The 27924-nt window shown below is 53.2% G+C and overlaps 1 protein-coding gene across 6 annotated transcripts in view; it reads left to right on the top strand.

Moving 5' to 3' along the window:
* Positions 1–27427, top strand: part of tmcc1b (transmembrane and coiled-coil domain family 1b) — a 162229-nt gene extending 134802 nt beyond the window's left edge. For all 6 annotated transcript variants that reach the window (XM_041190982.1, XM_041190985.1, XM_041190983.1 and 3 more), the window contains 2 exons: positions 18171–18306; positions 25406–27427. In XM_041190982.1, coding sequence (XP_041046916.1) covers positions 18171–18306; positions 25406–25720 — 451 coding nt within the window. In that variant the 3' untranslated portion in view covers positions 25721–27427. The remainder of the gene's footprint in view (positions 1–18170; positions 18307–25405) is intronic.
* The last annotated feature ends 497 nt before the right edge of the window (positions 27428–27924 follow it).

Genomic DNA, 27924 nt, shown 5'->3' with positions numbered 1-27924 from the left:
TTGTGTGTGTGTTTGGAGGGGGGTTTGTATGTGTGTTTGGAGGGGTGTTAGTGTGTGTGTGGAGGGGGGTTTGTGTGTGTGTGTGCAGAGGGGTTTGTGTGTGTGGAGGGGGCTTTCTGTGTGTGTGTGGAGGGTGGTTTGTGTGTGTGTGTGTGGAGGGGGATTTGTGTGTGTGGATGGGGTGTTTCTGTGTATGTGTGTGGAGGGGGCTTTCTGTGTGTGTGTGTGGAGGGTGGTTTGACTGTGTGTGTGTGGAGGGGGGTTTCCGTGTGCGCGTTTATGAGTTTGTGTGTTTGGAGGGGGCTTTGTGTGTGAGTGGAGGGGGAGAGGGATTGTGTGTGTGTGTATATGTGTGGAGGGGCGTTTGTGTGTGTGTTTGTGTGTGTGGAGTGGGGATTTGTGTGTGTGTGTGTTTGGAGGGGGATTTGTGTGTGTGTGTGTGTGTGGAGTGGGGGTTTGTGTGTGTGTGGAGTGGGGGTTTGTGTGTGTGTGTGTTTGGAGGGGGTTTGTGTGTGTGTGTGTGTGGAGGGGCTTTGTGAGTGTGTTTGGAGGGGGGTTAGTGTGTGTCTGTGTGTGTGGAGGGGGGTTTGCGTGTTTGTGTGGAGGGGCGTTTGTGTATGGCGGGTGGTTTGTGTGTGTGTGTGTGTGTGTGTGGAGAGGGATTTGTGTGTGTGGAGACGGGTGTTTGTGTGTGTGTGTGGAGAGCGGTTTGTGTGTGTGTGTGTGTGAGAGAGGAGGAGGGTTTGTGTGTGTGGAGGGGCGTTTGCATGTGTGAGAGGAGTGTGGATTTGTGTGTGTGTGTTTGGAGGGGGGATTTGTGTGTGTGTGTTTGCAGGGGGATTTGTGTGTGTGTGTTTGGAGGGGGATTTGTGTGTGTGTGTGTGTGGAGTGGGGTTTGTGTGTGTGTGTGGGGACGGAGGTTTGTGTGTGTGTGTGGTGGGGGGTTTGTGTGTGTGTGTGTGAAGGGGGGTTTGTGTGTGTGTGTGGAGGGGGGTTTGTGTGTGTGTGTGGAGGTGGGTTTGTGTGTGTGTGTGGATAGGGGTTTGCGTGTGTGTGTGTGTATGGAGAGGGGTTTGCGCGTGTGTGTGTGTGGAGGGGTGTTTGTGTGTGTGTGGATGGGGAGTTTGCGTGTTTGTGTGTGTGGAGGAGGGTTTGTGTGTGTGTGTGAAGGGGGCTTTATGTGTGTGTGGGTGGTGGCGGGTTTGTGTGTGTGTATATGAGGTGTTTGTGTGTGTGTTTGGGGGGGGTTTGTGTGTGTGGAGTGGGGTTTGTATGTGTGTGGAGGGGCGTTTGCCTGTGTGTGTATGGAGGGGCGTTTGCCTGTGTGTGTGTGGAGGGCAGTTTGCCTGTGTGTGTGTGGAGGGGGGTTTGCGTGTGTGTGTGTGGAGTGGGGTTTGCGTGTGTCTGTGTGGAGTGGGGTTTATGTGTGTGTGTGGAGGGGGGTTTGTGTGTGTGTGTGTGTGTGTGTGTGTGTGGAGGGGTGTTTGTGTGTGTGGGGGTGGGGTTTGTGTGTTTGTATGTGTGTGTGGGGGTGGATTTGTGTGCATGGGTTGTGTGTGGAGTGGGGTTTTGTGTGTGGGGGGTGTGGTTGTGTGTTTTGTGGGTGGTTGTGTGTGTGGGGGTGTGGGGGAAGGGTTTGTTTGTTTGGGGGAGTTGTGTGTGTGGGGGGAATTGTGTGTTTGAGTGTAACATTTGCGCCACACAAGTGCCAGGCAATGACCATCTCCAGCAAGAGAGGGAATCTAACCACCGCTCCTAGACGTTCAATGGCATTACCATCACTGAATCCCCCACTATCAACATCCTGGGGGATACCATTGTCCAGAAACTGAACTGGGTTAGCCATATAAATACTGTGGCTACAAGATCAGGTCAGAGACTAGGAATCCTGCAGCAAGTAACTCACCCCCTGACTCCCAAACCCTTTCCACAATCTACAAGGCACGAGTCAGGAGTGCGATGGAATACTCTCCACTTGCCTGGATGAGTGCAGCTCCAACAACACTCAAGACGCTCAACACCATCCAAGACAAAGCAGCCCGTTTGATTGGCACCACATCCACAAACATTCACTCCCTCCACCGCCAATGCACAGTAGCAGCAGTGTGTACCATCTACAAGATGCACTGCAGCAACTCATCAAGGCTCCTTCAACAGCACCTTCCAAACCCACGACCGCTACCATCTAGAAGGACAAGGGCAGCAGATAGATGGAAACACCACCACCTGTGAGATCCCCTCCAAGTCACTCACCATTCTGACTTGGAAATATATCGCCGTTTCTTCACTGTTGCTGGGTCAAAATCCTGGAACTCTCTCCATTGGTACCTACACCACAGGGTCTGCAGCAGTTGGGGAAAGCAGCTCACCACCACCTTCTCAAGGGCAATTAGGGGTGGACAATAAGTGCTGGCTTAGCCAGCAATGCCCACATCCCAAGAATGAATAAGAAATAGTCTGACTGTCAGCTGAGATGCTGACACCCAGACTAGTTCCCATTCACATCCTCTTGAGTCTGTGTAAGTTATCAATTTTGCTGAGCAATCACACTCTCCCTTTTGTGTCAGCAGGTTGTGGTTAAAAAGGAGTATGGGACCCTGACTTTTATAAATAGGGGCATAGAGCACAAAAACAATGGAGCTATGTTAAATTTGTATAAATCACTGGTTTGGCCTCAACTGGAGTATTGTGTCCAGTTCTGGGCATCACACTTTAGGAATGATGGGAAGTCAGTGGAGAGGATGCAGAAAAGATTTGAGAGAATGGTTCCAGGGGTGAGGAACTTGATTAGAAAAGCTGGGCTTGTCCTCCTTGGAGAAGGTTGAGGGGAGATTTGATAGAGATATCAAAATCATGAGTAGATAGAAACTGTTCCTGTTGAGGTTCTGCGGGCAATGTGGGCACTTTCAAAGGAATATTGGATACGAACCTGAAAGAAAAAATGGCCGAGTTCTGGGGAAAGCACGGGCAAGTGGAACTAGGTAATTTGCTCTTACAAAGAGCTAGCATGGACTTGATGGGCCAAATAGTGGCCTCCTTGCTGAATATGATTCTACTCTATGGGTTCAAGTCCCACTCTAGAGACTTAAACACAAGATCCAGGCTGACACTTCAGGGTCTTCCAGATAAGATGTTAAGCTGTGGCCTCATCTGTCCTCTCAGATGGACCTAAATAGATTCCATGGCACTATGAATAGTCAAAAGAGGTAGGGTCGAAGGAGCATCTTAAAGCCGGAAAGAGGTACAGTGGCAGAGAGGTTTATGGAGGGAATTTCAGAGCTTAGGCAGTTGAAGGCATGGCTGACAATGGTGGAACAATGAAAATCAGGATTACACAAGAGGCCAGAATTGAGGGAGTGGGGCTGGAAGACATTGCAGCGATAGGGGAAATTCTTTGGTGGGTGGAGGAGGGGAATGGGGAACAAGGTCACAGAGGAATTTGAAACCAAGGATGAGAATTTTAAAAAGCAGCTTTTGCTGTCTGTATGAGTCAGTGAGCAGTGAGGGTTGAATGAGGTTTGATGAAAAGTTAAATTAAAGACATGGAAGGCATTCAGCTTGGTTCCAGTCGAATGTCATGGAAGGTGCTGGATTTTTACATTTTGGTCTCCATTCAGACTTTAACCCAATGAGTCTGATTCCCTCCTCGCCAAGCCTTGGGCTATGAGAATGAGCTGTTGGCAGTACCCCATTTTTCTATGTCCAGGGTGAGTCAGTTAACTAACCAGAGGAAGCAATATAGCTGCCAACCTGTATTCTAATACCCTATAACAGGTCTGCCTCACCCATTTTTTTTAAATTCATTTATGGGATGTGGGCATCACTGACATTTGTCGCCCATCCCTAATTGCCCTTGTCCAGAGGGCATTTAAGAGTCAACCACATTGCTATGGGTCTGGAGTCACTTGTAGGCCAGACCAGGTAAGGACAGCAGATTTCCTTCCCTAAAAGACATTAGTGAACCAGATGGGTTTTTATGACAATTGGCAATGGTTTCGTGGCCATCATCAGACTTTGAATTCCAGATTTTTTTTAAATTAAATTCAAATTTCACCACCTGCAGTGGTGGGATTCGAACCCAAGTCCCCAGAGCGTTACCCTGGGGTCTTTGGAATACTGGTCCAGTGACAATACCACTATGCCACCTCCTCCCTATTTGCCTCTCCACATTTGAAGCACAAAGATGATTGTTGCTCAGGCTGCCTGTTATGTGTTAGCTGCATGTTAATAGGCAGCCATGCAGTTAATGTGCAGGTTGTTGAAGTTCAGTGCTCTATTCATAAGGTAATGCTGTGTGCATAACTTTCTGCAATACTGAGTGCTTTGCTGAAAACAATCTCTTTTAAATGTCCTGAGTTATGTTACAGTCAGAGTCAGGCACTTTTCACAATGAATCATCAGTTTTCCAAGATCCGCACAAGGTTGGAAATGGAGTGTTTTTAAGATGCAGGTTTTCATTTCCCAATGTTGTAAATGCTACCAAAGTAACCACAGATTGATAACTGTCCTGGAATTGTCAGCCTAACAAAATTGTAGTTCTCTCTCATAGCTCTTTCAGTCAATGATCTTTGTTCTCACTTTACATCCTGTTCAATTCGCACACTTAATTACTCTCTATCCTCCTCTATCTCCCTCTTTGCCTCTCTGCTTTGTCTCTTTTTTCTCTGGGTTCTTGATCTCTCTAATTTCCCACTCCCTCATTCTCTTGGGATCTCTCTCCCTTGTGCTCTCTCTTTCACTCATGTTCTCTTGCACTCTCTCACGCACTCTCCCTTTGCACAATGTTTTCTCTCCTTTGTGCTCACTCTCATATTTCCTCTAGCCTGTTTTCTGCTACTGCTCTCTCTCCCTCTCCTGCTCACTCTGTCATGTTTCCTCCCTTGCTCCCTCCATCCTGCTGGCTTTCTTATACTCTGTTGTCCTTGTCCCATGGCTCTATGTCCAGTTGTCAGTGTGTATGGCTGGATATGGTTACATAACTACACGTGCAGACACTATCTGCAGCACACACCAAGAGAGGAACTGCAGCCACACACAGAGAGACTGAGAGATTGTACCCCCAGACTGAGAGAGAAACTGTACCCGCAGATTAAGAGAGAAAAACTGTATCCCCAGCCTGAGAGAGAGAGAAACTGTGCCCAGAGACTCAGACTGCGCGCCCAATGAGAGAGAGAGAGACTGTACCCCAAGACTGACAGAGAGACTGCCCCAGACTGAGAGAGGCTGTACCTACAGACTTAGAGGGAGAGACAGAGTGACTGTACCCCTAAAGTGAGAGATAAATGAGACTGTACCCCCAGACTGAGAGAGAGAGAGAGAGACTGCACCCACAGACTGAGAGGGAAAGAGACTGTACCTCCAGACTCAGAGACTGTAACCCAAGAGAGAGAGAGAGAGACTGTACCCTAAGACTGACGGAGAGAGAGACTGTGCATACAGACAGAGAGGGAAGACAGACTGTCTGTGCACCTAAACTGAGAGAGAGATGAGATTGTACCCCCAGACTGAGAGAGAGAGGTGACTCTACCCACAGGCTGAGAGGGAGAGAGAGAATGGGAGACTGTACCCACAGACTGAGAGAGAGAGAGAGAGGGAGACTGTATCCACTGACAGATAGACAGGAAGACCAAACCCCCAGACTGAGATTGGGAGAGAGACTGTACACCCAGACAGAGAGTGGTACTCTGTACCCCCAGACTATAGAGAGAGGGGGACACGGTAACCACAAACTGATAGAGAGTGTGTAGCTGTACCACCAGACTGAGAGACAGAGAGAGAATGTACCCCCAGACTGAATGACTGTACCCTCCAAAGAGGGAGAGAGACTACCCCAGACTGGGAGAGAGACAATGTACCTCCAGACTGGGAGCGAGAAAGAAACAGAGACTGAGACTGTACCCCCAGACTGAGAGAGAGTGGGACACTATACCCCGAGACTGATGGAGAGTGTAAGACTGTACACCCAAACTCAAAAAGAGAGGGAGACCGTACCCCCAGACTAAGAAAAAAACTGTACCCCTAGACTGAGACTGTACCTGCATACTGAGAGAGACAGCACCCCAGAGAGAGAGAGAGAGATTGTGCCCCCAGAATGAGAGAGAGAGAGAGAGGAGACACTACCCACAGGCTGAGATGGGGAGAGACTGTACCCCTAGACTGAGATAGTGGGATACTGTACCCCCAGACAGAGAGAGAGAGGGGAGACTGTATACACAGACTGAGAGAGAGGGAGGGAGACTGTACCCGCAGGCTGAGATTTGGAGAGAGACTGTTCCCCCAGACTAAGAGAGAGAGGGACACTGTGCGCCCAGACTGATAGAGGGTGTGTGACTGTACCTCCAGGCTGAGTGACTGTACCCCCAATGAGAGAGAGAGATTGTACCAGGAGATTGACAGAGAGGGAGAGAGAGACTACCCCAGACTGGGAGAGAGACTGCACCCCCAGACTGATGGAGAGTGTGTGATTGTAACCTCAGACTCAAAGAGAGATAAAGACTGTACCCCCAGCCTGAGAGAGACACTGTGCCCCCAGATGGAGAGAGAGAGAGAGGGAGACTGTATTCGCAGACTGAGAGAGTGGGTGAGGGGGTGTGGGTGGGTAGACTGTATACACAGACCAAGAGGAAGAGAGACTGTACGCCCACACTGAGAGAGAGGGGGACACTGTACCTCCCCCCCTCCAGACTGAGAGAAAGAAACTGTATCCCCAGAGAGAGAGAGAGACACTGTACCCCCAGACTGATAGAGTGTATGTGACAGTACCACGAGACTGAGCGACAGAGAGAGAATGCATCCCCAGACTGAGCGACTGTACCCCCCAAAGAGAGAGAGAGACTGTACCATGAGAGTGACAGAGAGGGAGGGAGACCACCCCAGACAGAGGGAGAGAGGGGAGAGAGAGACTGTACCCCCAAACTGAGAGAGAATGGGACACTGTACCCTCAGACTCAGAGTTAAGGAGACTGTTCCCCCAGACTGAGAGAGTGGGGGATTATATCTGCAAACTGAGAGTGAGATAGGGAGACTTGTACCCTCAAACTGAGATGAAGAGAGAGGCTACCCCCAGACTGGGATGGAGAGAGAGACTGTACTTCAAGACTGAGAGAGAGAGGCAACTGTGCCCTCAGAGTGAGAGGGAGAGAGACTGTACCTCCAGACAGAGAGAGGAAAGAGAGAAGAGACTGTATCCACAGACTAAGATGGAGAGAGACTATAACCCCAGACTGAGAGAGAGTGGAACACTGTACGCCCAGACTGATGGAGTGTGTGTGACTGTAACCCCAGACTCAAAGAGAGACAGAGACTGTACCCCCAGCCTGAGAGAGACTGTACCCCCAGCCTGAGAGACTGGGAGGGAGACTGTATCCACAGACTGAAATGGAGAGAGAGACTATACCTCCAGACTGAGAGAGATGGAGGCCGTACCCCCATTCTGAGAAAGAGAGAGAGGCTATATGCCAGACAAAGGTGGGGAGAGGGACCATACCACCAGATTGAGATGGAGAGAGTGACTCTACCCCTGGACTGAGAGAGACGAAGATGGAGAGAAAGACTGTACCCCCAGACTGAGAGATACTGTACCCCCAGCCTGAGAGAGAGAGACATTGTACCACCAGACTGAGATGGAGAGCGCAACTCTACCCCTGGACTGAGAGAGAGGCTGTAACCGAAGACTGAGAGAGAGTGGAACACTGTACCGCCAGACTGATGGAATGTGTGTGACAGTTACCCCAGACTCAAAGAGAGACAGAAACTGTCCCCTCAGCCTGAGAGAGACTGTACCCTCAGATGGAGAGAGAGAGAGGGAAAGACTGTGTCTACAGACTGAGGGAGAGAGTAGAGACTGTATCCACAGACCGAGAGGAAGAGAGACTGTACGCCCACACACAGAGAGGGGGACACTGTACCCCCCAGACTGATAGTTTGTGTGTGACTGTACCACGAGACAGAGAGAGAATGTACCCCCATACTGAATGACTGTACCCCCAAAGAGGGACTGTACCATAAGACTGACAAAGAGGGAGAGAGACTACCCCAGACTGGGAGAGAGACTGTACCCCCAGACTGAGAGAAAGTGGGACATTGCACCCCCAGACTAATGGAGAGTGTGTGATTGTAACCCCAGACTCAAAGAGAGACAGAGACTGTACCCCCAGCTTGAGAGAGACACTGTATCCCCAGATGGAGAGAGAGGGGGAGACTTTATTCACAGACTGAGAGTGTGGGTGGGGGGGGGGGTGGTGTGGGGTGTGGGTAGACTGTATCCACAGACCAAGAGGAAGAGAGACTTTACACCCACACTGAGAGAGAGGGGGACACTGTACCCCCCAGACTGAGAGAAAGAAACTGTATCCCCAGAGAGAGAGAGAGAGACTGTACCCCCAGACTGATAGAGTGTATGTGACAGTACCACGAAACTGAGAGACAGAGAGAGAATGCATCCCCAGACTGAGCGACTGTACCCCCCAAAGAGAGAGAGACTGTACCATGAGAGTGACAGAGAGGGAGGGAGACCACCCCAGACAGAGGGAGAGGGGGGAGAGAGAGACTGTACCCCCAAACTGAGAGATAGTGGAAAACTGTACCCCCAGACTGAAAGATAGTGGAATACTGTACCCCCAGACTGAGAGAGAGTGGGACACTGTACTCCAAGGGTGTTAGAGAGTGAGACTGTCCTCCAAGACTCAAAGACGTTGGGAGAATGTTCCCCCAGAATGAGAAACAGAGGTGACTTCACCCACAGGCTGAGATGGAGAGAAACTGTACCCCCAGACTGAGAGAGAATGGGACACTGTACCCTCAGACTCAGAGTTAAGGAGACTGTCCCCGAGACTGAGAGAGTGGGGGCTTATATCTGCAAACTGAGAGTGAGATAGGGAGACTGTACCCTCAAACTGAGATGGAGAGAGCAGCTACCCCCAGACTGGGATGGAGAGAGAGACTGTACTTCAAGACTGAGAGAGAGAGGCGACTGTGCCCTCAGAGTGAGAGGGAGAAAGACTGTACCTCCAGACTGAGGGAGAAAGAGAGCGAATGTACGTCCACACTGAGAGGGAAAGAGAGAAGAGACTGTATCCACAGACTAAGATGGAGAGAGACTGTACCCCCAGAGTAAGAGAGAGTGGAACACTGTACCCCCAGACTGATGAAGTGTGTGTGACTGTAACCCCAGACTCAGAGAGACAGAGACTGTACCCCCAGCCTGAGAGAGACTGTACCCCCAGACTGAGAGGAAGGGAGGGAGACTGTATCTGCAGACTGAGGGAGAGGGTGGGAGACTGTATCTGCAGAATGAGAGGGAGGGAGACTGTATCCGTAGACTGAGAGGGAGGGAGGGAGACTGTATTCGCAGACTGAGGGAGAGGGAGGGAGACTGTATCCACAGACTGAAACGGAGAGAGAGACTCTACCCCCAGACTGAGAGAGATGAAGGCTGTAACCCCAGTCTGAGAAAGAGAGAGGCTGTACCACCAGACAAAGGTGGGGAGACAGACCGTACCACCAGATTGAGATGGAGAGAGCGAATCTACCCCTGGACTTAGAGGGACTGTACCCACAGGCTGAGAGAGAGAGAAGTTGTACCATCAGACTGAGCTGGAAAGAGAGACTCTACCCCCGGACTGAGAGAGAGAGGGACTGTACCCCCAGATTGAGAGAGAGACTGTACCCTCAGACTGGGAGAGAGAGAGAGAGAGAGAGAATGTGTACGCCCAGACTGAGAGAGGAGAGTATACCCCCAGACTGAGTGAGAGAAAGAGGCTGTACCCATGACGAAGAGAGGGAGAGAGTGTGCCCCCCCCACCCCGCGACTGAGAGAGAGAGGGACTGTACCCCCAGATTTAGAGAGACTGTACCCACAGAGAGAGAAGCTGTACCCCCAGACTGAGAGAGGAGAGTGTACCCCCCAGACTGAGTGAGAAAGAAGCTGTACCCATGACTAAGAGAGGGAGAGAGACTGTTCCCCCAGACTGAAAGAGAGAGGGACTGTACCCCCAGACTGAGAGATACTGTACCCCCAGGTTGAGAGAGAGAGACATTGTACCACCATACTGAGGTGGAGAGCGCGACTCTACCCCTGGACTGAGAGAGAGGCTGTAACCCCAGACTGAGAAAGCAAGGGACTGTACCCTGAGACAGAGCGAGAATGTACCCGCAGATTGAGCGAGGGAGAGAAAGAAAGAAAGAGAGAGAGAGAATATGTACCCCCAATTGAGAGAGGGAGACTGTACCCCTAGAAAAAAAAGATACTGTACCCCCAGACTGAAAGAGAGAGACGGTACCCCCAGACTGACAAAGAGAGAGAGCTTGCACCCCACCCCCAAACCCCAACTGAGAGAGACACCGCACTCATAGACTGAGAGAGGGAGGGAGACTCCAACCCCAGACTGAGAGTGAGAGAGACTGTACACCCAGCCTGAGAGAGAGGAGGGCACTGTACAACCAGGCTGAGGCAGAGGGAGGGAGACTATATCCGCAGACTGAGAGGGAGAGAGGGAGACTGTATCCGCAGACTGAGAGACAGGGAGGGAGTCTGTATCCACAGACTGAAACTGAGAGAGACTCTTCCCCCAGACTGAGAGAGATAGAAGCTGCACCCCCAGTCTTGAGAAAGAGAGAGGCTGTACCACCAGACAACGGTGGGGAGAGAGACCAGATTGAGATGAGAGAGCAACTCTACCCCCAGACTGAGAGAGAGAGGGACTGTACCCCCCAGACTGAGAGAGAGACTGTACCCTCAGACTGAGAGAGAGAGAGAGAGAGAAGCTGTACCCCCAGACTGAGAGAAAGAGAGAGAGAAGCTGTACCCCCAGACTGAGTGAGAAATAAGCTGTACTCATGACTAAGAGAGGGAGAGAGACTGTGCCTGCAGACTAAGAGAGAGAGGGACTGTACCCCCAGACTGAGAGATACTGTACCCCCTGCCTGAGAGAGAGAAAAATTGTACCACCAGACTGAGATGGAGAGCGCGACTGTGCCCCCAGACTGAGAGAGAGAGGCTGCAACCCCAGTCTGAGACAGTGGCTGTACCCCCAGACTGACAGGGAGACGGGGAGAGACTGTGCCCCCAGACGGATAGAGAGGGCGTGACTGTACCCACAGACTGAGGAGGATTGATTCTGTGCCCCCAGACTGAGAGAGAGAGGGGGACTGTACCCCCAGACTGAGAGATACTGTATCCCCTGCCTGAGAGAGAGAAAAATTGTACCCCAGACTGAGATGGAGAGTGCGACTGTGCCCCCAGACTGAGAGAGAAAGAGAGGCTGCAACCCCAGTCTGAGAGAGAGAGTGGCTGTACCCCCAGACTGACAGGGAGACGAGGAGAGACTGTGCCCCCAGACGGATAGAGAGGACGTGACTGTTCCCACAGACTGGGGAGGATTGATTCTGTGCCCCCAGACTGAGAGAGAGAGAGGGACTGTAACCCCAGACTGAGAGAAACTATAACTCCAGTTTGAGAGAGACTGTACCCCCAGACTGAGACGAAGAGACACTGTGCCCCCACACTGAGATAAAGAGTGAGACTACTCTCACACTGAGGGAGATTGATTCTTTACCCCCAGACTGAGAGAGAGACTGAAATCCCAGACTGAGGGGGAGTGAGACTCTATCCCCAGACCGAGAGAGAGAGGGACACTGTACAACCAGACTGAGAGAGAGAGAGTGACACTACCCCCAAACTGAGAGGGAGAGAAACTGTACCCCCAGACTGAGGGAAAGACTGTACCCCCAGGCTCAGATGGAGAGAGAGAGAGACTGTACCCCCAGACTGAGAGAGAGAGGCTGTACCCCCAGATTGAGAGAGAGGCTATACCCCTGGACTGACAGAGATCGTACCCAACTAAGAGACAGTGAGACTATATTCTTAGACTGAGAGAGGGAGAGAGACTCTAACCCAGACTGAGAATGAGAGAGACTGTACACCCAGACTGAGAGAGAAAGGGACACTGTACCCCCAGGCTGAGAAAGAGAGAAGGGGAAACTGCATCCACAGACTGAGATGGAGAGAGAGACTTCACCTTATGACTGAGAGGGGTAGAGGCTGTACCCCTGGACTGAGAACGAGAGAGATTGTACCCACAGACAGAGAGAAGCTGTAACCCCAGCCTGAGAGAGAGAGAGGTTGTACCACCAGACTGGGATGGAGAGAGAGGCTGTACCCCCAGACAGAGGGAGAGAAAAAGTACCCCCAGACTGGGCAAGTGAGAGAGAGAGAGTGCACCCCCAGACTGAGAGACTGTACCCCCCCCCCCAATGACAGAGAGAGAGAGAGAGACTGTACCCCAAGACTGAGATTCAATCAAATTTGTTAGGCATGACCTCCCTCTGACAAAGCTGTGCTGACTATCCCTGATCAAACCTTGCCTCTCCAAGTGGAGATAGATACTCTCCTTCAGAATTTTCTCCAATAGTTTCCCTACCACTGACATGAGACTCGCTGGCCTGTAATTCCCTGGCTTATCTCTACAACCCTTCTTAAATAGCAGAACCACATTCTCTGTTCTCCAGTCCTCTGGCACCGTCCCCATGGCCAGAGAGGAATTGAAAATTCAGGTCAGAGCCCCTGCGATCTCCTCCCTTGCCTCCCTCAGCAGTCTGGGACTCAAATCATCCAGACCTGGAGATTTTAAGCCTGCCAACACCTCCAATACCTTGTCACTCCCTATATCAATTTGCTTAAGAACCTCGCAATCTCACTCCCCAAGTTCGAAACCTTCATCCTCATTCTCTTGGGTGAAGACAGACGTGAAGTATTCATTCAACATTCTAGCGATGTCCTCTGGCTCCACCCATTGATTGCCCCCTTGGTCCCTTATGGGCCACACTCTTTCCCTGGTTACCCTCTTCCCATTGATATACTTATAGAATATCTTGGGATTTTCCCTACTTTTACCAGCCAGAGCATTTTCATATCCCCTCTTTGCTCTCTTAATTGCTTTCTTAAGCTCCACCCTGCACTTTCTGTACTCCACTAATGCCTCTGCTGATTTGCTTCTCTTGTACCTGCTAAAAGCCTCTCTTTTCCTTCTTATCATATCCTGAATATCTCTGGTCATCCATGGTTTTCTGGGCTTGTTACTCCTTCCTATTACCCTAGAGGGAACATGTTGAGCCTGTACCCTCCCCATTTCCTTTTTGAATGCCCCCTACCGCTCGTCTGTAGGTTTTCCCACAAGTAGCTGTTCCCAGTCTACCTTGGCCAGATCCTGCCTTATTTTACTAAAATCCACTCTCCCCCAATCCAAAACAATTTTTGCAACTTGTCTATTTCTTTGTCCATAACAAACTTAAACTGTACCATGTTGTGGTCACCATCACTAAAATGCTCCCCCACCACCACCCCAGCCACCTGTCTGGCTTCATTGTCCAGAATTAGGTCCAGCACTGCGCCGTTATTGACCTAAAAGGTTCTCCTGTACACATTTCAAGAAATCCACTCCATCCAAGCCCTTAACACTATGTCTATCCCAATTAATGTTGGGAAAGTTGAAATCGTCTAAAATAATTACGCTATTATTGTTTTTACACACCTCCGCAAATTATGCACATATTTGCTCCTCAATTTCCTGCTGACTATCTGGGGGTCTGTAATAAACACCTAACAATGTGGCTTCCCCTTTTTTATTCCTAAGCTCTACCCACAAAGCTTCATTTGATGCCCCCTCTAAGATATCATCTCTCCTTACTGCAGTAACTGACTCCTTAACTAATAATGCAATGCTTCCTCCTGTTTTTCCCCCTCCCCCATCTAGCCTGAAGATTCTATATCCCGGAATGTTGAGCTGCCAATCCTGCCCCTCCCTCAACCACGTCTCAGTGATGTCTACTATATCACAATTCCACATGTCAATCCTCACCCTTAACTCGCCCGTTTTACCTGTAATACTCCTGGCATTAAAGTAGAGGCCATCCAGCCTTGCCTTACTCCCTTGAAACTTAATATAGCTGTACTCCCTCTGACTTGATTGTTTTACTGTATTATGATATGTCCCTATTCTGCTAACATTCTGTGTCCCCTCCCCCTGCTGAATTAGTTTAAACCCCTTCCAACAGCACTAGCCAAATCCCCCTGCAAGGATAAAAACAAAAAAACTGCGGATGCTGGAAATCCAAAACAAAAACAGAATTACCCTGCAAGGATGTTAGTCCCTCTCTGAGGGTAGTGCAGTTGATGTAGTTTATATGGATTTCAGCAAAGCCTTTGACAAGGTCCCACATGGGAGACTTATAAAGAAGGTAAATGCACATGGGATACAGGGTAATTTGATAAGGTGGATTCAAAATTGGCTTAATTGTAGGAGACAGAGGGTGATGACAGAAGGATGCTTAAATGACTGGAAGCCAGTGTCCAGTGGCGTACCACAGGATTCTGTGTTGGGTCCCCTGTTATTTGTCATTTATATAAACGACATAGATGACTATGTGGGGGGTGGCATTAGTAAGCTTGCGGATGACACAAAGATTGGCAAAAATGGGCAAATAAATGGCAGATGGAATTTAACCCTGAAAAGTGAGTTGATACACTTTGGAATGAGTAATTTGACAAGGAAGTATTCAATGAACGGCATGAGACTAGGAAGTTCTGAGGAACAAAGGGACCTCGGCATGTGTGTCCATAGGAAGGCGGAGGGGCATGTTAGTGAGGTGGTGAAAAATGCATATGGGGCACTTGCCTTTATCAATCGAGGCATAGATTACAAAAGTAGGGAGGTCGTGTTGGAGTTGTACAGAACCTTGGTGAGGCCACAGCTGGAGTACTGTGTGCAGTTCTGGTCGCCACATTATAGGAAGGATGTGATTACACTGGAGGGGGTGCAGAGGAGATTCACCAGGATGTTGCCTGGGATGAAACATTTAAGTTATGAAGAGAGGTTAGATAGACTTGGGTTGTGTTCGTTGGAGCAGAGAAGACAGGGGCGACATGATCGAGGTGTACAAGATTATGAGGGGCATGGACAGGGTGGATAGGGAGCAGCTGTTCCCCTTAGTTGAAGGGGATATAAGTTCAAGGTGATGGGCAGGATGTTTAGGGGGGATTTGAGGAAAAACTTTTTTACCCAGAGGGTGGTGATGGTCTGAAATGCGCTGCCTGGGAGGGTGGTGGAGGCGGGTTGCCTCAAATCCTTTAAAAAATACCTGGCTGAGCACTTGGCACATCATAACATTCAAGATTGGTAAATGGGATTAGGTAGGTAGGTCAGGTGTTTCTCACGTGTCGGTGCAGACTCGATTTGCCGAAGGGCCTCTTCTACACTCTGTGATTCTGAGAGAGAGAGGTGACTGTACCCCCAGACTTAGATAGAGGGAGAGAGAGACTGTACCTCCAGACTGAGAGAGAGAGACTGTACCCCTAGACTGAGAGAGACTGTGCTTGCAGACAGAGATGGGGAGAGAGAGACTGTACTCTCAAACTGAGAAAGAGTGTACCCCCAGACTCAGAGACTGTACCCCTCAATGAGAGAGAGAGAGAGACTATACCCCAAGACTAAGAGAGAGGTGACTGTACCCCCACACTGAGAGAGAGAGGGACACTGTACCCTCAGACTGAGAGAGAGAAACATACCCCCAGACTGAGAAAGTGAGAGTGAGGGAGAGTGTATCCACAGACTGAGATGGAGAGATAGACTCTACCCTCAAACTGAGAGGGATAGAGCCTGTACTCCCAGTCTGCGAAAGAGAGAGACTGTACTCCCAGTCTGAGAAAGAGAGAAACTGTACCCACAGACTGAGAGTGAGAGACAGGCTGTAACCCCAGTCTGAGAGAGAGGTTGTACCACCAGACTGAGATGGAGAAAGCGACTCTACCCCCGGGCTGAGAGAGACTGTACCTGCACACTGAGAGAGAGAAAGAGCACTCTACCCCCAGGCTGAGAGAGACTGTACCCGCAGACTGAGAGAGAGAGACTGTATCCTCAGACTTAGATAGAGAGAGAGAGAGAGACTGTACCCCTAGATTGACACAGAGAGATTGTACCTCCCAACTGAGAGAGACTGTACCCCCAGACTGAAATGAAGAGAGACTGTGCCCCCAAACTGAGATAGAGAGAGAGATACTGTATTCCCCGATTGAAATGGAGAGAGAGAGACTGTACCCCCAGACTGAGATGTAGAGAGACTGTACCCCCGGACTGACTATGCCCCTATGAGAGAGAGAGAGAAACTACCCCAGACTGAGAGAGAGGTGACTGTACCCCCAAACTGAGATGGGGAGAGAGAGACTGTTCCCCCAGACTGAGAGGGAGAGACTGTACCCCCAAACTGAAAGAGAGGGTGTACCCCTTGACTGAGAGAGACACTGAGAGACTGAGAGGGAGAGAAACTCCAGCCCCAGACTGATAGTAAGAGAGACTGTACACCCAGCCTGAGAGAGAAGGGGGCACTGTACCCCCAGACTGGGAGGGAGACTGTACCCCCAGACTGAGAAAGAGAGAGAGACTGTAGCCCCCAGACTGAGAGGGGGAGAGAGTCTCTACCCCCAGACTGAGAGTGAGTGGGACACTGTACCCCCACACTCAAAGAGAGACTGTACCCCCAGACTGAGAAAGAGAGAGGAGGAAACTGTATCCACACACTGACAGAGAAATGGAAACTATTCGCAGACTGAGAGAGAGAACTGGAGACTGTATCCACGGAGTGAGAGAGAGGGAGGGAGACTGTATCCACAGAGTGAGAGAGAGGGAGGGAGACTGTATCCGCAGAGTGAGAGAGAGGGAGGAAGACTGTATCCGCAGAGTGAGAGAGAGGGAGGAAGACTGTATCCGCAGAGTGAGAGAGAGGGAGGGAGACTGTATCCGCAGACTGAGAGAGAGGGAGGGAGGCTGTATCCGCAGACTGAGAGAGAGGGAGGGAGACTGTATCCGCAGACTGAGAGAGGGTGGGAGACTGTATCCGCAGACTGAGAGAGAGGGAGGGAGACTGTATCCGCAGACTGAGATGGAGAGAGAGACTCTACCCCAGTCTGAAAAAGAGAGAGGCTGTGCCACCAAACTGAGATGGAGAGAGTGACTTTACCCCCAGGTTGAGAGAGACTGTACCTGCAGACTGAGATAGAGCGTGACTGTACCCCCAGAGTGAAAGGGAGAGAGAGACAGTACCTCCATACTGATAGGGTGTGACTGTACCCCCAGACTGAGATGGGGAGAGAGAGGCTGTACCCACAGACTGAGAGAGAGAAACTGTAACCCCTGACTCAGAGACTGTATCCCCAATGAGAGAAAGAGAAAGACTGTACCCCAGGACTGACAGAGAGAGAGAGACTACCCCAGGTTGAGAGAGAGAGAGAGACTGTACCTAAAGACACAGGGGAGAGACAGAGAGTGACTACCCCTAAACTGGGAGATAAATGAGACTGTACCCCCAGATTGAGTGGGAGAGGTGACTCTATCCACAGGCTGAGGGAGAGTGGGAGACTGTACCCACAGACTGAGATGGGGAAAGAGAGACAGTACCCCCAGACTGAGAGGGAAACTGTACCCCCAGACTGAGAGGGACACTGTACCCCCAGACTGAGAGGGACACTGTACCCCCAGACTGAGGGGGACACTGTACCCCCAGACTGAGATGCGGAAAGAGAGACTACTCCCCAGACTGAGATGGAGAAAGAGAGACTACTCCCCAGACTGAGATGGGGAAAGAGAGACTGCTCCCCAGACTGAGATGGGGAAAGAGAGACTGTACCCCCAGACTGAGAGAAAGAGAGATACACTGTACCCCCAGACTCATGGAATGTGTGTGACTGCACCCCCAGACTGCAGGGTTACCTGGGTGCTCGGCCCTGTCAGGGCCACGAAGGACAGAGTTATTAAAAGCTCACTAAGATGTGATGCTTGTGAAGTTTGTTTACATCCTCTATGTTGGTTTCTATTGAGATCCTCAAATTGGGCCAGGAATCTGCCAATCCTCTCTATAGTACACCAGGGAAATGATGCGGGGTCTCTGGAGCAGCCTCGTCTAAGGAATTGAGAACCTCGTCTGTATTTAATCACTTGCCTGGTCATTGGCTCCTTCTCTGGAGAATTCTTGGCACCTACTGATGTGTACCCTTCTCACACGGCACCTGATTGCCTGGAGAGATTCTTCTAAAGAGAAATCAAATTGCTACTTGTCCTTTGCTATTTTAAAGTAAGATGCACATCAATCTGTTTTCTAACATGTTTAACTGTCTGTAACAGGTGTGAACGGCTCGAGGATCAGCTCAATGATCTGACAGAGCTTCACCAAAACGAGATCCTTAACCTCAAGCAGGAGCTTGCGAGCATGGAGGAAAAGATTGCCTACCAATCTTATGAGCGAGCACAGGACATCCAGGTTAGTATGCATGGACTCAGTGCGCAGAGTCAGTGCAAAAACCACTCCTTGTCGTTCACGGCTGAGCATATCCAAAATAAAACTCCTCATCACAGGTAGCAGGTGTCTTCATAGAAAACGCTGGGAGTTTAAAGGGGATCTCATTGGATTCTACAGCCATTTTACACCAGCTGCTCCCATCCCAGATTGTGATGGCTTAGTTCCACTGATTCTTCCTCCTCTCCTATTCCTCCTCCCCCTCCTCCTCTCCCATTAACCCCCTCTTCTGTTACCCCCCTCCACTCCCCAATTCCCAACCTCCTCTCCCCATTCCCCCTCCTCCCCATTCACTCCTTCTCCCCACATTCCCCCCCTCCTCTCCCCATTCCCCCTTCCTCTCCCCATTCCCCCTTCCTCTCCCCATTCCCCCTTCCTCCCCCCATTCCCCCCCACCCTCTCCGCAAACCCCCCCCCCCCCGCTCCCCGGCCCATTTCCACCACTCTATTCCCCATTTCCCCCCTCCACTCCCCATTCCCCCCAATCCCCTCCCCATTCCCCCCCCACTCCCCTCCCCTCCAAATTCCCCCCTCCCCTCCACTCCCAATTTCCCCACCATTCTCCCCCCTCCCCTCCCCATTCCCTCATCCCCTCCCCATTCCCCAACCCCTCCCCTCCCCATTCCCCAACCCCTCCCCTCCCCATTCCCCACCCCCCTCTCCCTCATTCCACCCCTCCTCTCCCCATTCCACCCCTCCTCTCCCCAATGCCCCCCTCCTCTCCCCATTCCTCCCCTCCCCATTTCCCCCCTCCTCTCCATTTAGCCCCCACCTCTCCCCATTCCCCCCGTCCCTTACCCATTCACCCGCTCCCCTCCACATACACCCCCACTCCCCTCCCCATTTCCCCCCTCTCCTCCTCATTCTCCCCTCCACTCCCCTCCCCTCCACTCCCCATTTCCCCCCCGTTCCCCCCTCCCCTCCCCATTCCCCCTCCCCTCCCCATTCCCCCTCCCCTCCCCATTTTCCCCCTCCCCTCTTCCCCCTCCCCTTTTCCCCCCTCCCCTCCACATTTCCACCACTTCCCTTTTCCCCCTCCCCTCCCCTTTTCCCCAATCCCCACCCCATTTCCCCCCTCTCCTCCCCTCCCCATTTGCCCCCTCCCCTCACCATTTTCCCCCTCCCCTGCTCTCACCAATTCCCCCACTCCTTCCCCTTTGCCCACCCTCCCCTCCCCTTTGCCCCCCTCCCCTCCCCTTCCCCCCTCCACTTTACCCCCTCCCCTCTTCCCCCTCTGCCCCCTCCCATTTTCCCCCTCCCCTTTTCCCACCTCGCCTCCCCCTTTTCCCCCTTGCCTCCCCCATTTCCCCCTCCCCTTCCCATTTTCCCCCTCCCTTCCTCTTTTCCCCCCTCCCCTCCCCATTTCCCCCTCCCCTCCACCCGCCATTTTCCCCCTCCCCTCACCATTTTCCCCCTCCCCTGCTCTCCCCAATTCCCCACTCCCCTCCCCTTTTCCCCCTCCCCTTTTCTCCCTCCCCTCTTCCCCTCCCCTTTTCCCCCCTTCCCTTTTCCCCCTCATCTTTCCCCCCTCACCTCCTCTTTTCCCCCTCCACTCCCCTTTTCCCCCCTCCACTCCCCTTTTCCCCGCTCCACTCCCCCTCTCCCCCCTCCCCTCCCCTTCTCCCCCATCCCCACCTCATTTCCCCCCCCTCCCCTCCCCATTTTCCCCCTCCACTCCCCTTTTCCCCCTCCCCTCCCCTTTCCCCCGTCCCCTCCCCTTTTCCCCGTCCCCTCCCCTTTTCCCCGTTCCCTCCCCATTGCCCCCGTCCGCTCCTCTTTTTCCCCGTCCCCTCCCCTATTCCCCGTCCCCTCCCCTTTTCCCCCTCGCCTCCCCTTTTCCCCCTCCACTCCCTTTTTTCCCCCCTCCCCTTTTCTCCCCTCCCCTTTTCCCCCATCCTCACCCCATTTCCCCCCTCCCCTCCCCTCCCCATTTTCCCCCTCCCCTGCTCTCCCCAATTCCCCCCTCCCCTTTGCCCCCCTCCCCTCCCCTTTGCCTGCCTCCCCTCCCCTTTTCCCCCCTCCCCTTTCCCCCTGCCCTCTGCCCCCTCCCATTTTCCCCCTCCCGTCACCTTTTTCTCCCCTCCCCTTTTCCCACCTCACCTCCCCCTTTTCCCCCTCGCCTCCCCCTTTTCCCCCTTGCCTCCGCCATTTTCCCCCTCCCATCCCCATTTCCCACTCACCTCCACTCCCCATTTTCCCCCTCCCCTCACCATTTTCCCCTTCCCTTGCTCTCCCCAATTCACCCTTTCCTCCCCTCCCCTTCCCTTCCCCCCCTCCACCTTCCCCCTCCCCTTTTCCCCCTCCCCTTTCCCCTCCCCTCTTCCCCCTCCCCTCTTTCCCCTCGCCTCCCCTTTTCCCCCTCGCCTCCCCTTTTCCCCCATCCACTCCCATTTGCCCCCTCCCCCCCTTTTCCCCTTCTCCCTTTTTCCCCCTCCCCTCCCCTTTTCCCCGTCCACTCCCCTTTTCCCCCTCCCCTTTTCCCCTTCTCCACACTTTTTTCCCCTCTCTTCCCCTTTTCCCCCTCTCCTCCCCTTTTCCCCACTCTCCTCCACATTTCCTCCCCCTTCCTCTCCCCATTTCCTCCCCCCTCCTCTCCCCATTTCCTCCCCCCATTTCCTCCCTCCTCCTCTCCCCATTTCCTCCCCCCTCCTATCCCCATTTCCTCCCCCCTCCCCATTTCCTCCCCCCTCCCCATTTCCTCCCCCTCCTCTCCCCATTTCCTCCGCCTCCTCTCCCCATTTCGTCCCCCCTCCTGTTCCCATTTCCTCCCCTCTCCCATCCCCATTTCACACCCCTCCCCTCCCCTCCCCATTTTCCCCCTCCCCATTTCCCCCTCCACTCCCCTCCCCATTTTCCCCCTCCCCTCCCCATTTTCCACCTCCCCACCCCTCCCCATTTTCCCCCTCCCCTCCCCGTTTTACCCCTCCCCTCCCCATTTTACCCCTCCCCTCCCCATTTTACCCCTCCCATCCCCTCCCCATTTTCCCCCTCCCCTTTTCTCCCCTCCCCTTTTCCCCTTCCGCTTTTCCCCCCTCCCCTCTTCCCCTCCCCTTCTCCTCCCTCCCCTCTTCCCTCTCCCCTTTTCCCCCCTCGCCTCCCTTTTCCCCCCTCCCCTCCCCATTTTCCCCCTCCCCATTTTCCCCTCCCTATTTTCCCCCTCCCCTCCCCATTCTCCCCCTCCTCTCCCCATTTCCACCCCCTCCTCTCCCCTTTTCCTCCCCCCTCCTCTCCCCATTTCCTCCCCCTCCTCTCCCCATTTCCTCCCCCTCCTCTCCCCATTTCCTCCGCCTCCTCTCCCCATTTCGTACCCCCTCCTGTTCCCATTTCCTCCCCCCGCCCCACCCCATTTCCTCCCCTCTCCCATCCCCATTTCCCACCCCTCCCATCCCCATTTCACACCCCTCCCCTCCCCTCCCCATTTTCCACCTCCCCACCCCTCCCCATTTTCCCCCTCCCCTCCCCATTTTCCACCTCCCCTCTCCTCCCCATTTTCCCCCTCCCCTCCCCATTTTCCCCCTCCCCTCCCCTCCCCTCCCCATTTTCCCCCTCCCCTCCCCATTTTTCACCTCCCCACCCCTCCCCATTTTCCACCTCCCCACCCCTCCCCATTTTCCACCTCCCCACCCCTCCCCATTTTCCCCCTCCCCTCTCCATTTTCCCCCTCCCCTCCCCATTATCCCCCTCCCCATTTTCCCCCTCCCCTCCCCATTTTTCCCCTCCCCTCCCCATTATCCCTCTCCCCTTGCAATTTTCCGCCTCCTCTCGCCATTTCCCCCCTCCCCTCGCCATTTTCCCCCTCCCCTCCCCGTTCCCCCTTCCCGTCCCCTTTTCCCCCTCTGCTTTCCCCCCTCCCCTTTCCCCCCTCTCCCCCCTCTCCTTTCCCCCTTCCCTCTTCCCCCTCCCCTTTTCCCCCCTCCCGTCCCCTTTTCCCCCGTCCCCTCCCCTTTTCCCCGTCCCCTCCCCTTTTCCTCATCCGCTCCCCTTTTCCCCGTCCCCTCCTTTTTTCCGCCTCTCCTCTGTTTTTCCGCCTCTCCTCCCCTTTTTCCCCCTCTCCTCCCCTTTTACCCCCTCCCCTCCACATTTCCTCCCCTCTCCCATCCCCATTTCACACCCCTCCCATCCCCATTTCACACCCCTTCCATCCACATTTTCCCCCTCCCCTGCCCATTTTCCCCCTCCCCTGCCCATTTTCCCCCCTCCCCTCCCCATTTTCCCCCTCCCCTCCCCATTTCCCCCCTCCCCTCCCCATTTTCCCCCTCCCCTCTCCTTTTCCGCCCCCCTCCCCTTTTCCCCCTCCCTTTTTCCCCCTCCCCTCCCCTTTCCCCCTCCCCTTTTTTCCCCTCCCCTTCCCCCCCTTTTCACCCCTCCCCTTTTCTCCCCTCCCCTTTTCCCCTTCCCCTTTCCCCCCCTCCCCTCTTCCCCTCCCCTTTTTCCCCCTCACGTCCCCTTTTCCCCCCTTCCCTCCACATTTCCTCCCCCTTCCTCTCCCCATTTCCTCCCCCCTCCTCTCCCCATTTCACACCCCTCCCATCCACATTTTCCCCCTCCCATCCACATTTTCCCCCTCCCATCCACATTTTCCCCTCCCCTCCCCTTTTCCGCCCTCCCCTTTTCCGCCCTCCCCTCCCCTTTTCCGCCCTCTCCTCCCCTTTTCCTCCCTCCCCTACCCTTTTCCCCGTCCCCTCCTCTTTCCCCCCTCCCCTTTCCCCCCTCCCCTTTTCTCCACTCCCCTTTTCCCCCTCCCCTTTCCACCTCCTCCCCTTTTCTCCGCTCCCCTTTTGCCCTTCCCCTCTTCCCCCCCCTTCCCTCTCCCCTTCTCCTCCCTCCCCTCTTCCCCCTCCCCTTTCCCCCCTCCCCTCCCCATTTTCCCCCTCCCCTCCCCATTTTCCCCCTCACGTCCCTTTTTCCCCCCTCCCCTCCACATTTCCTCCCCCTTCTTCTCCCCATTTCCTCCCCCCTCCTTTCCCCAATTCCTCCCCCCTCCTCTTCCCATTTCCTCCCTCCTCCTTTCCCCAATTCCTCCCCCCTCCTCTTCCCATTTCCTCCCCCCTCCTCTCCCCATTTCCTCCCCCCTCCTCTCCCTATTTCCTCCCCCTCCTCTCCCCATTTCCTCCCCCCTCCTCTCCCCATTTCCTCCCCCTCCTCTCCCCAATTCCTTCCCCCTCCTCTCCCCATTTCCTTTCCCCTCCTCTCCCCATTTCCTCCTCCTTCCTGTCCCCATTTCCCCCCCTCCCATCCCCATTTCACACCCTTCCCATCCCCATTTCACACCACCCCTCCCCATTTTTCCCTCCCCTCCCCTCCCCTCGCCATTTTCCCCCTCCCCTCGCCATTTTCCCCCTCCCCTCGCCATTTTCCCCCTCCCCTTGCCATTTTCCCCTCCCCTCGCTCTTTTTCCCCTCCCCTCCCCTTTTCCCCCCTCCCCTCCCCTTTACCCCTCCCCTCCCCTTTCCTCCCCTCCTCTCCCCTCCCCTTTCCACCCCCTCACCTTTTCACCCTCACCTTTCCCCCCTTCCCCTCTTCCCCCTCCCCCTGCCCCCTCCCCTTTCCCCCCTCCGCTCCCCTTTTCTCCCCTCCCCTTTTCCCCCCTCCCTTCCCCTTTTCCCCCCTCCCCTCCCCATTTCACACCCTTCCCATCCCCATTTCACACCCCCCTCCCCATTTTTCCCTCCCCTCCCCATTTTTTTCCCTCCCCTCCCCATTTTCCCCCTCCCTTCCCCTCCCCATTTTCCCCCTCCCTTCCCCTCCCCATTTTCCCCCTCCCTTCCCCTCCCCATTTTCCCCCTCCCCTCCCCATTTTCCCCCTCCCTTCCCCTCGCCATTTTCCCCCTCCCTTCCCCTTGCCATTTTCCCCCTCCCCTTGCCATTTTCCCCCTCCCCTTGCCATTTTCCCCCTCCCCTTGCCATTTTCCCCCTCCCCTTGCCATTTTCCCCCTCCCCTCGCTCTTTTTCCCCTCCCCTACCCTTTTCCCCTCTCCCCTCCCCTTTTCCCCCCTCCCCTCCCCTTTACCCCTCCCCTCCCCTTTCCTCCCCTCCTCTCCCCTCCCCTTTTCCCCCTCCCCTTTCCACCTCACCTTTCCCCCTCCCCTTTCCACCCCCTCACTTTTCCCCCCTTCCCCTCTTCCCCCTCCCCTCTGCCCCCTCCCCTTTCCCCCCTCCGCTCCCCTTTTCTCCCCTCCCCTTTTCCCCCCTCCCCTCCCCTTTTCCCCCCTCCCCTCCCCATTTCACACCCTTCCCATCCCCATTTCACACCCCCCTCCCCATTTTTCCCTCCCCTCCCCATTTTCCCCCTCCCTTCCCCTCCCCATTTTCCCCCTCCCTTCCCCTCCCCATTTTCCCCCTTCCCTCCCCTCCCCATTTTCCCCCTCCCCTCCCCATTTTCCCCCTCCCCTCCCCATTTTCCCCTCCCCATTTTCCCCCTCCCCATTTTCCCCCTCCCCATTTTCCCCCTCCCCTCCCCATTTTCCCCCTCCCCATTTTCCCCCTCCCCTTGCCATTTTCCCCCTCCCCTTGCCATTTTCCCCCTCCCCTCGCTCTTTTTCCCCTCCCCTACCCTTTTCCCCTCTCCCCTACCCTTTTCCCCTCTCCCCTACCCTTTTCCCCTCTCCCCTACCCTTTTCCCCTCTCCCCTACCCTTTTCCCCCCTCCCCTCCCCTTTACCCCTCCCCTCCCCTTTCCTGCCCTCCTCTCCCCTCCCCTTTTCCCCCTCCCCTTTCCACCCCCTCCCCTTTTCCACCTCACCTTTTCTCCCTCACCTTTCCCCCCTTCCCCTCTTCCCCCTCCCCTCTGCCCCCTCCCCTTTCCCCCTCCCCTTTTCTCCCCTCCCCTTTTCTTGCCCCCTCCTCTCCCCATTTCCAACCCCCCCTCTTCCCATTTCCTCCCCCCTCCTCTCCCCATTTCCTCCCGCCCCTCCTCTTCCCATTTCCTCCCCCCTCCTCTCCCCATTTCCTCCCGCCCCTCCTCTCCCCATTTCCTCCCCCCATCCTCTCCCCATTTCCTACCCCCCCTCCATTCCACACGACCCTGGAGATTTAGCTCATGTGTGATGTTGTGACTCTTGCAGGAGGCCCTTGAAGCCTGTCAGACTCGTATCTCCAAGATGGAGCTGCAGCAGCAGCAGCAGCAGGTGGCCCAGTTGGAGGGTCTGGAGAATGGGACAGCCCGTACTTTACTGGGCAAACTGATCAATGTGCTCCTGGCAATGATGGCGGTAATCCTGGTCTTTGTGTCAACGCTAGCTAACTGCCTGCTGCCGCTGATGAAGACACGAAGCAGGACGTTCAGCACTTTGTTTTTTCTGATCTTTCTGGGCATGGCTTGGAGGAACTGGCAGGTAATCAGTGGCTACATTGGGCGACTCGTTCCGCCTCTCACATGACACCAAGCCTGGAACATGGAGCCCACAGTGAAGTATAAGGACTTGTACAGATGGAGAGTGAGTGGATTTGTTTACAGATGAAAAAGGTGTCTTTTCTTTCCCTGACTGACACTTACTGATAGTATTTGAAACTCGAATCAAATTGGTTGGTGATAAGTATAATGGCTGTCTGCGTGAACTCTCTTCCAGCCCAGCTACAGACTAAGGAGAAGTGAGCAGAAGTCCAAGAGCTTGATGGTTCGATACTTACCCTCCTCGATATTCCAAATCTCTCAGGGGAGGGGAGAAAACAATAACAAAAATTGCCTAAAATTTAGTGCACAGCGTACTTTGTTTATTTTTAAAGAATGTTTTATTTGACTCGGCCCAGTTCTGCAATATTGAGAAGTATCTTCCTGTGAAATAAGAGCACATTCCAGGAAATGGATTCAGGGTTTTTATTTCATTTGGATTTTTCAAACTGTTTACAATGATCTGTATTGAAAGACTCCACACTGGGACAAACTTGAATTGTGCAGTTCACTGCCTCCTGCCAAGCCTGGCTGTTTGGGGGATGGCATGTCCTGCAGATGGATAGTGCCGCAATTACTCAGGGACCAACAGGTCCCCTCCTTCCTGCCTTGAAAACCAAGCACTCCACCCCTTACCCATCCCGGCCACATCGACTAACATACTTGAAGAGTGGGACACTTAGAAAGAGCCTCGATGCTTCCATTCCGCTTCTAAGATAAATTTAAAATAGAACTTTAACTTTTTTCTAATTTAAGTAGCAACATAGTGTTTTAGAATTTTAAATGAAGTAACAGATAGTGATGATGACCCCAGACCTTCTCACTGAACCCGCACCCTGTGACTCGCCCCGCGCCCTCCGACCCCGGCTCCGGCCCCCTGTTGACTGGTATTAAGCTACAGAGTGAGTGCCATTATCGTTCTCTGCCCGTCGTTTTTCTTTCAATGTAGTGAAAGGTTCTTGGTTGACTCTGTTGGGGGAGGTCGGTGCTTAGCTGCCTGACCATTGCTGAGAATTGGGTTTCCTTTGCCCCATGCTGCAGGGCTTTCTACTTCCCAGTTAATTAGAGGCCAATGCAGAAATTTCTGCCTCCATGTGTCCTGTATGAAGGCAGTAGGCCCTGCGTGGGGGCAGTGCCCCTCACCTCGGGGACGGTGGGGGGTGGGGAGGATGAATGATTGTGGGCTCTCCCATATTCTTGATGCTATTGGATGGAACCTCATAATGAGGCATCTTCAGTCAACACTTGACTCCTCAACGAAAGGGTTGTAAAGCACACAGGAGGAAACAAGAGTCACTGACAAACTCGTAGCAGTCCAGCCTTTTTTAAGTTGGGTTTGAGGCAGTTTGATAGAGCCTACGCCTTTTCAGAATGAGATCAGTTTTATCAACAGGAAATGCAAAGCAATGAGCTTTATTCTTACTCCAAGCACAGCTCATGCTGTGATAGTTTGAAGGTGCCGGTAGCCCAGGTTTCAGTGATTTATTATGTGTATGAATGGTGAATTGTCACAGCCATTAACAGAAGTATGACAGCCTCAGTACAACAGGTGTGAATAGGGCTGGGAGATATCTGTGCCACTCCAGTGCAATTAACAATGTAGGTTAGCCTACCCAATCACATTCACACCTTGTTAATTGTTGCAGATTGTCAGCTGCAGATATTGTACTGTACTTAAATAAAGACCTCCGCTATTCATCAGTCTGGCCTTCATTACTGCTTGTGCATGATGATTGGGAAGAAAATCTCACTATGCTTTTCAAATCTGGGCTCGATTTCAGACCGGGCCTCTTGGATCAGCGCTTGTTATTCTCTGATATGTTTCCCACTCTGGCATTTACCAGACAAGATAGCAACACCCCAGCTTCAATTCCTGCCGCCCCTTTCTCTGATCCCTGCCACATAAAGGGAGGAGATGTTGGAGCCGTCCTGTCATCGAAGGGTGAGATAGAGCTGTTCCCATCCCATGCACATGGTCACACCCACCTCTCCCACTAAGTGAAATGGAGACACCCTGGGTCTCAATGGGATGGGACTGTACAGACATTGGGAACTGGAAAATACTACCTGACTTTACAATAGAACGTAAAACCATTTTTCAGCGAACGGTGTTCCAATGTATAATTACAAAATGTCACACAGTGTGACACAGGGAGCAAAGTCCCAATGTATAATTACACAGTATCACACATT

This window comes from Carcharodon carcharias, chromosome 7 (genome assembly GCF_017639515.1).
Source record: "Carcharodon carcharias isolate sCarCar2 chromosome 7, sCarCar2.pri, whole genome shotgun sequence".
In the NCBI taxonomy this organism is placed as follows: Eukaryota; Metazoa; Chordata; class Chondrichthyes; order Lamniformes; family Lamnidae; genus Carcharodon; species Carcharodon carcharias.
The sequence above is the reverse complement of the archived record's forward strand: the minus strand, read 5'-3'. Positions and strand labels throughout refer to the sequence as shown.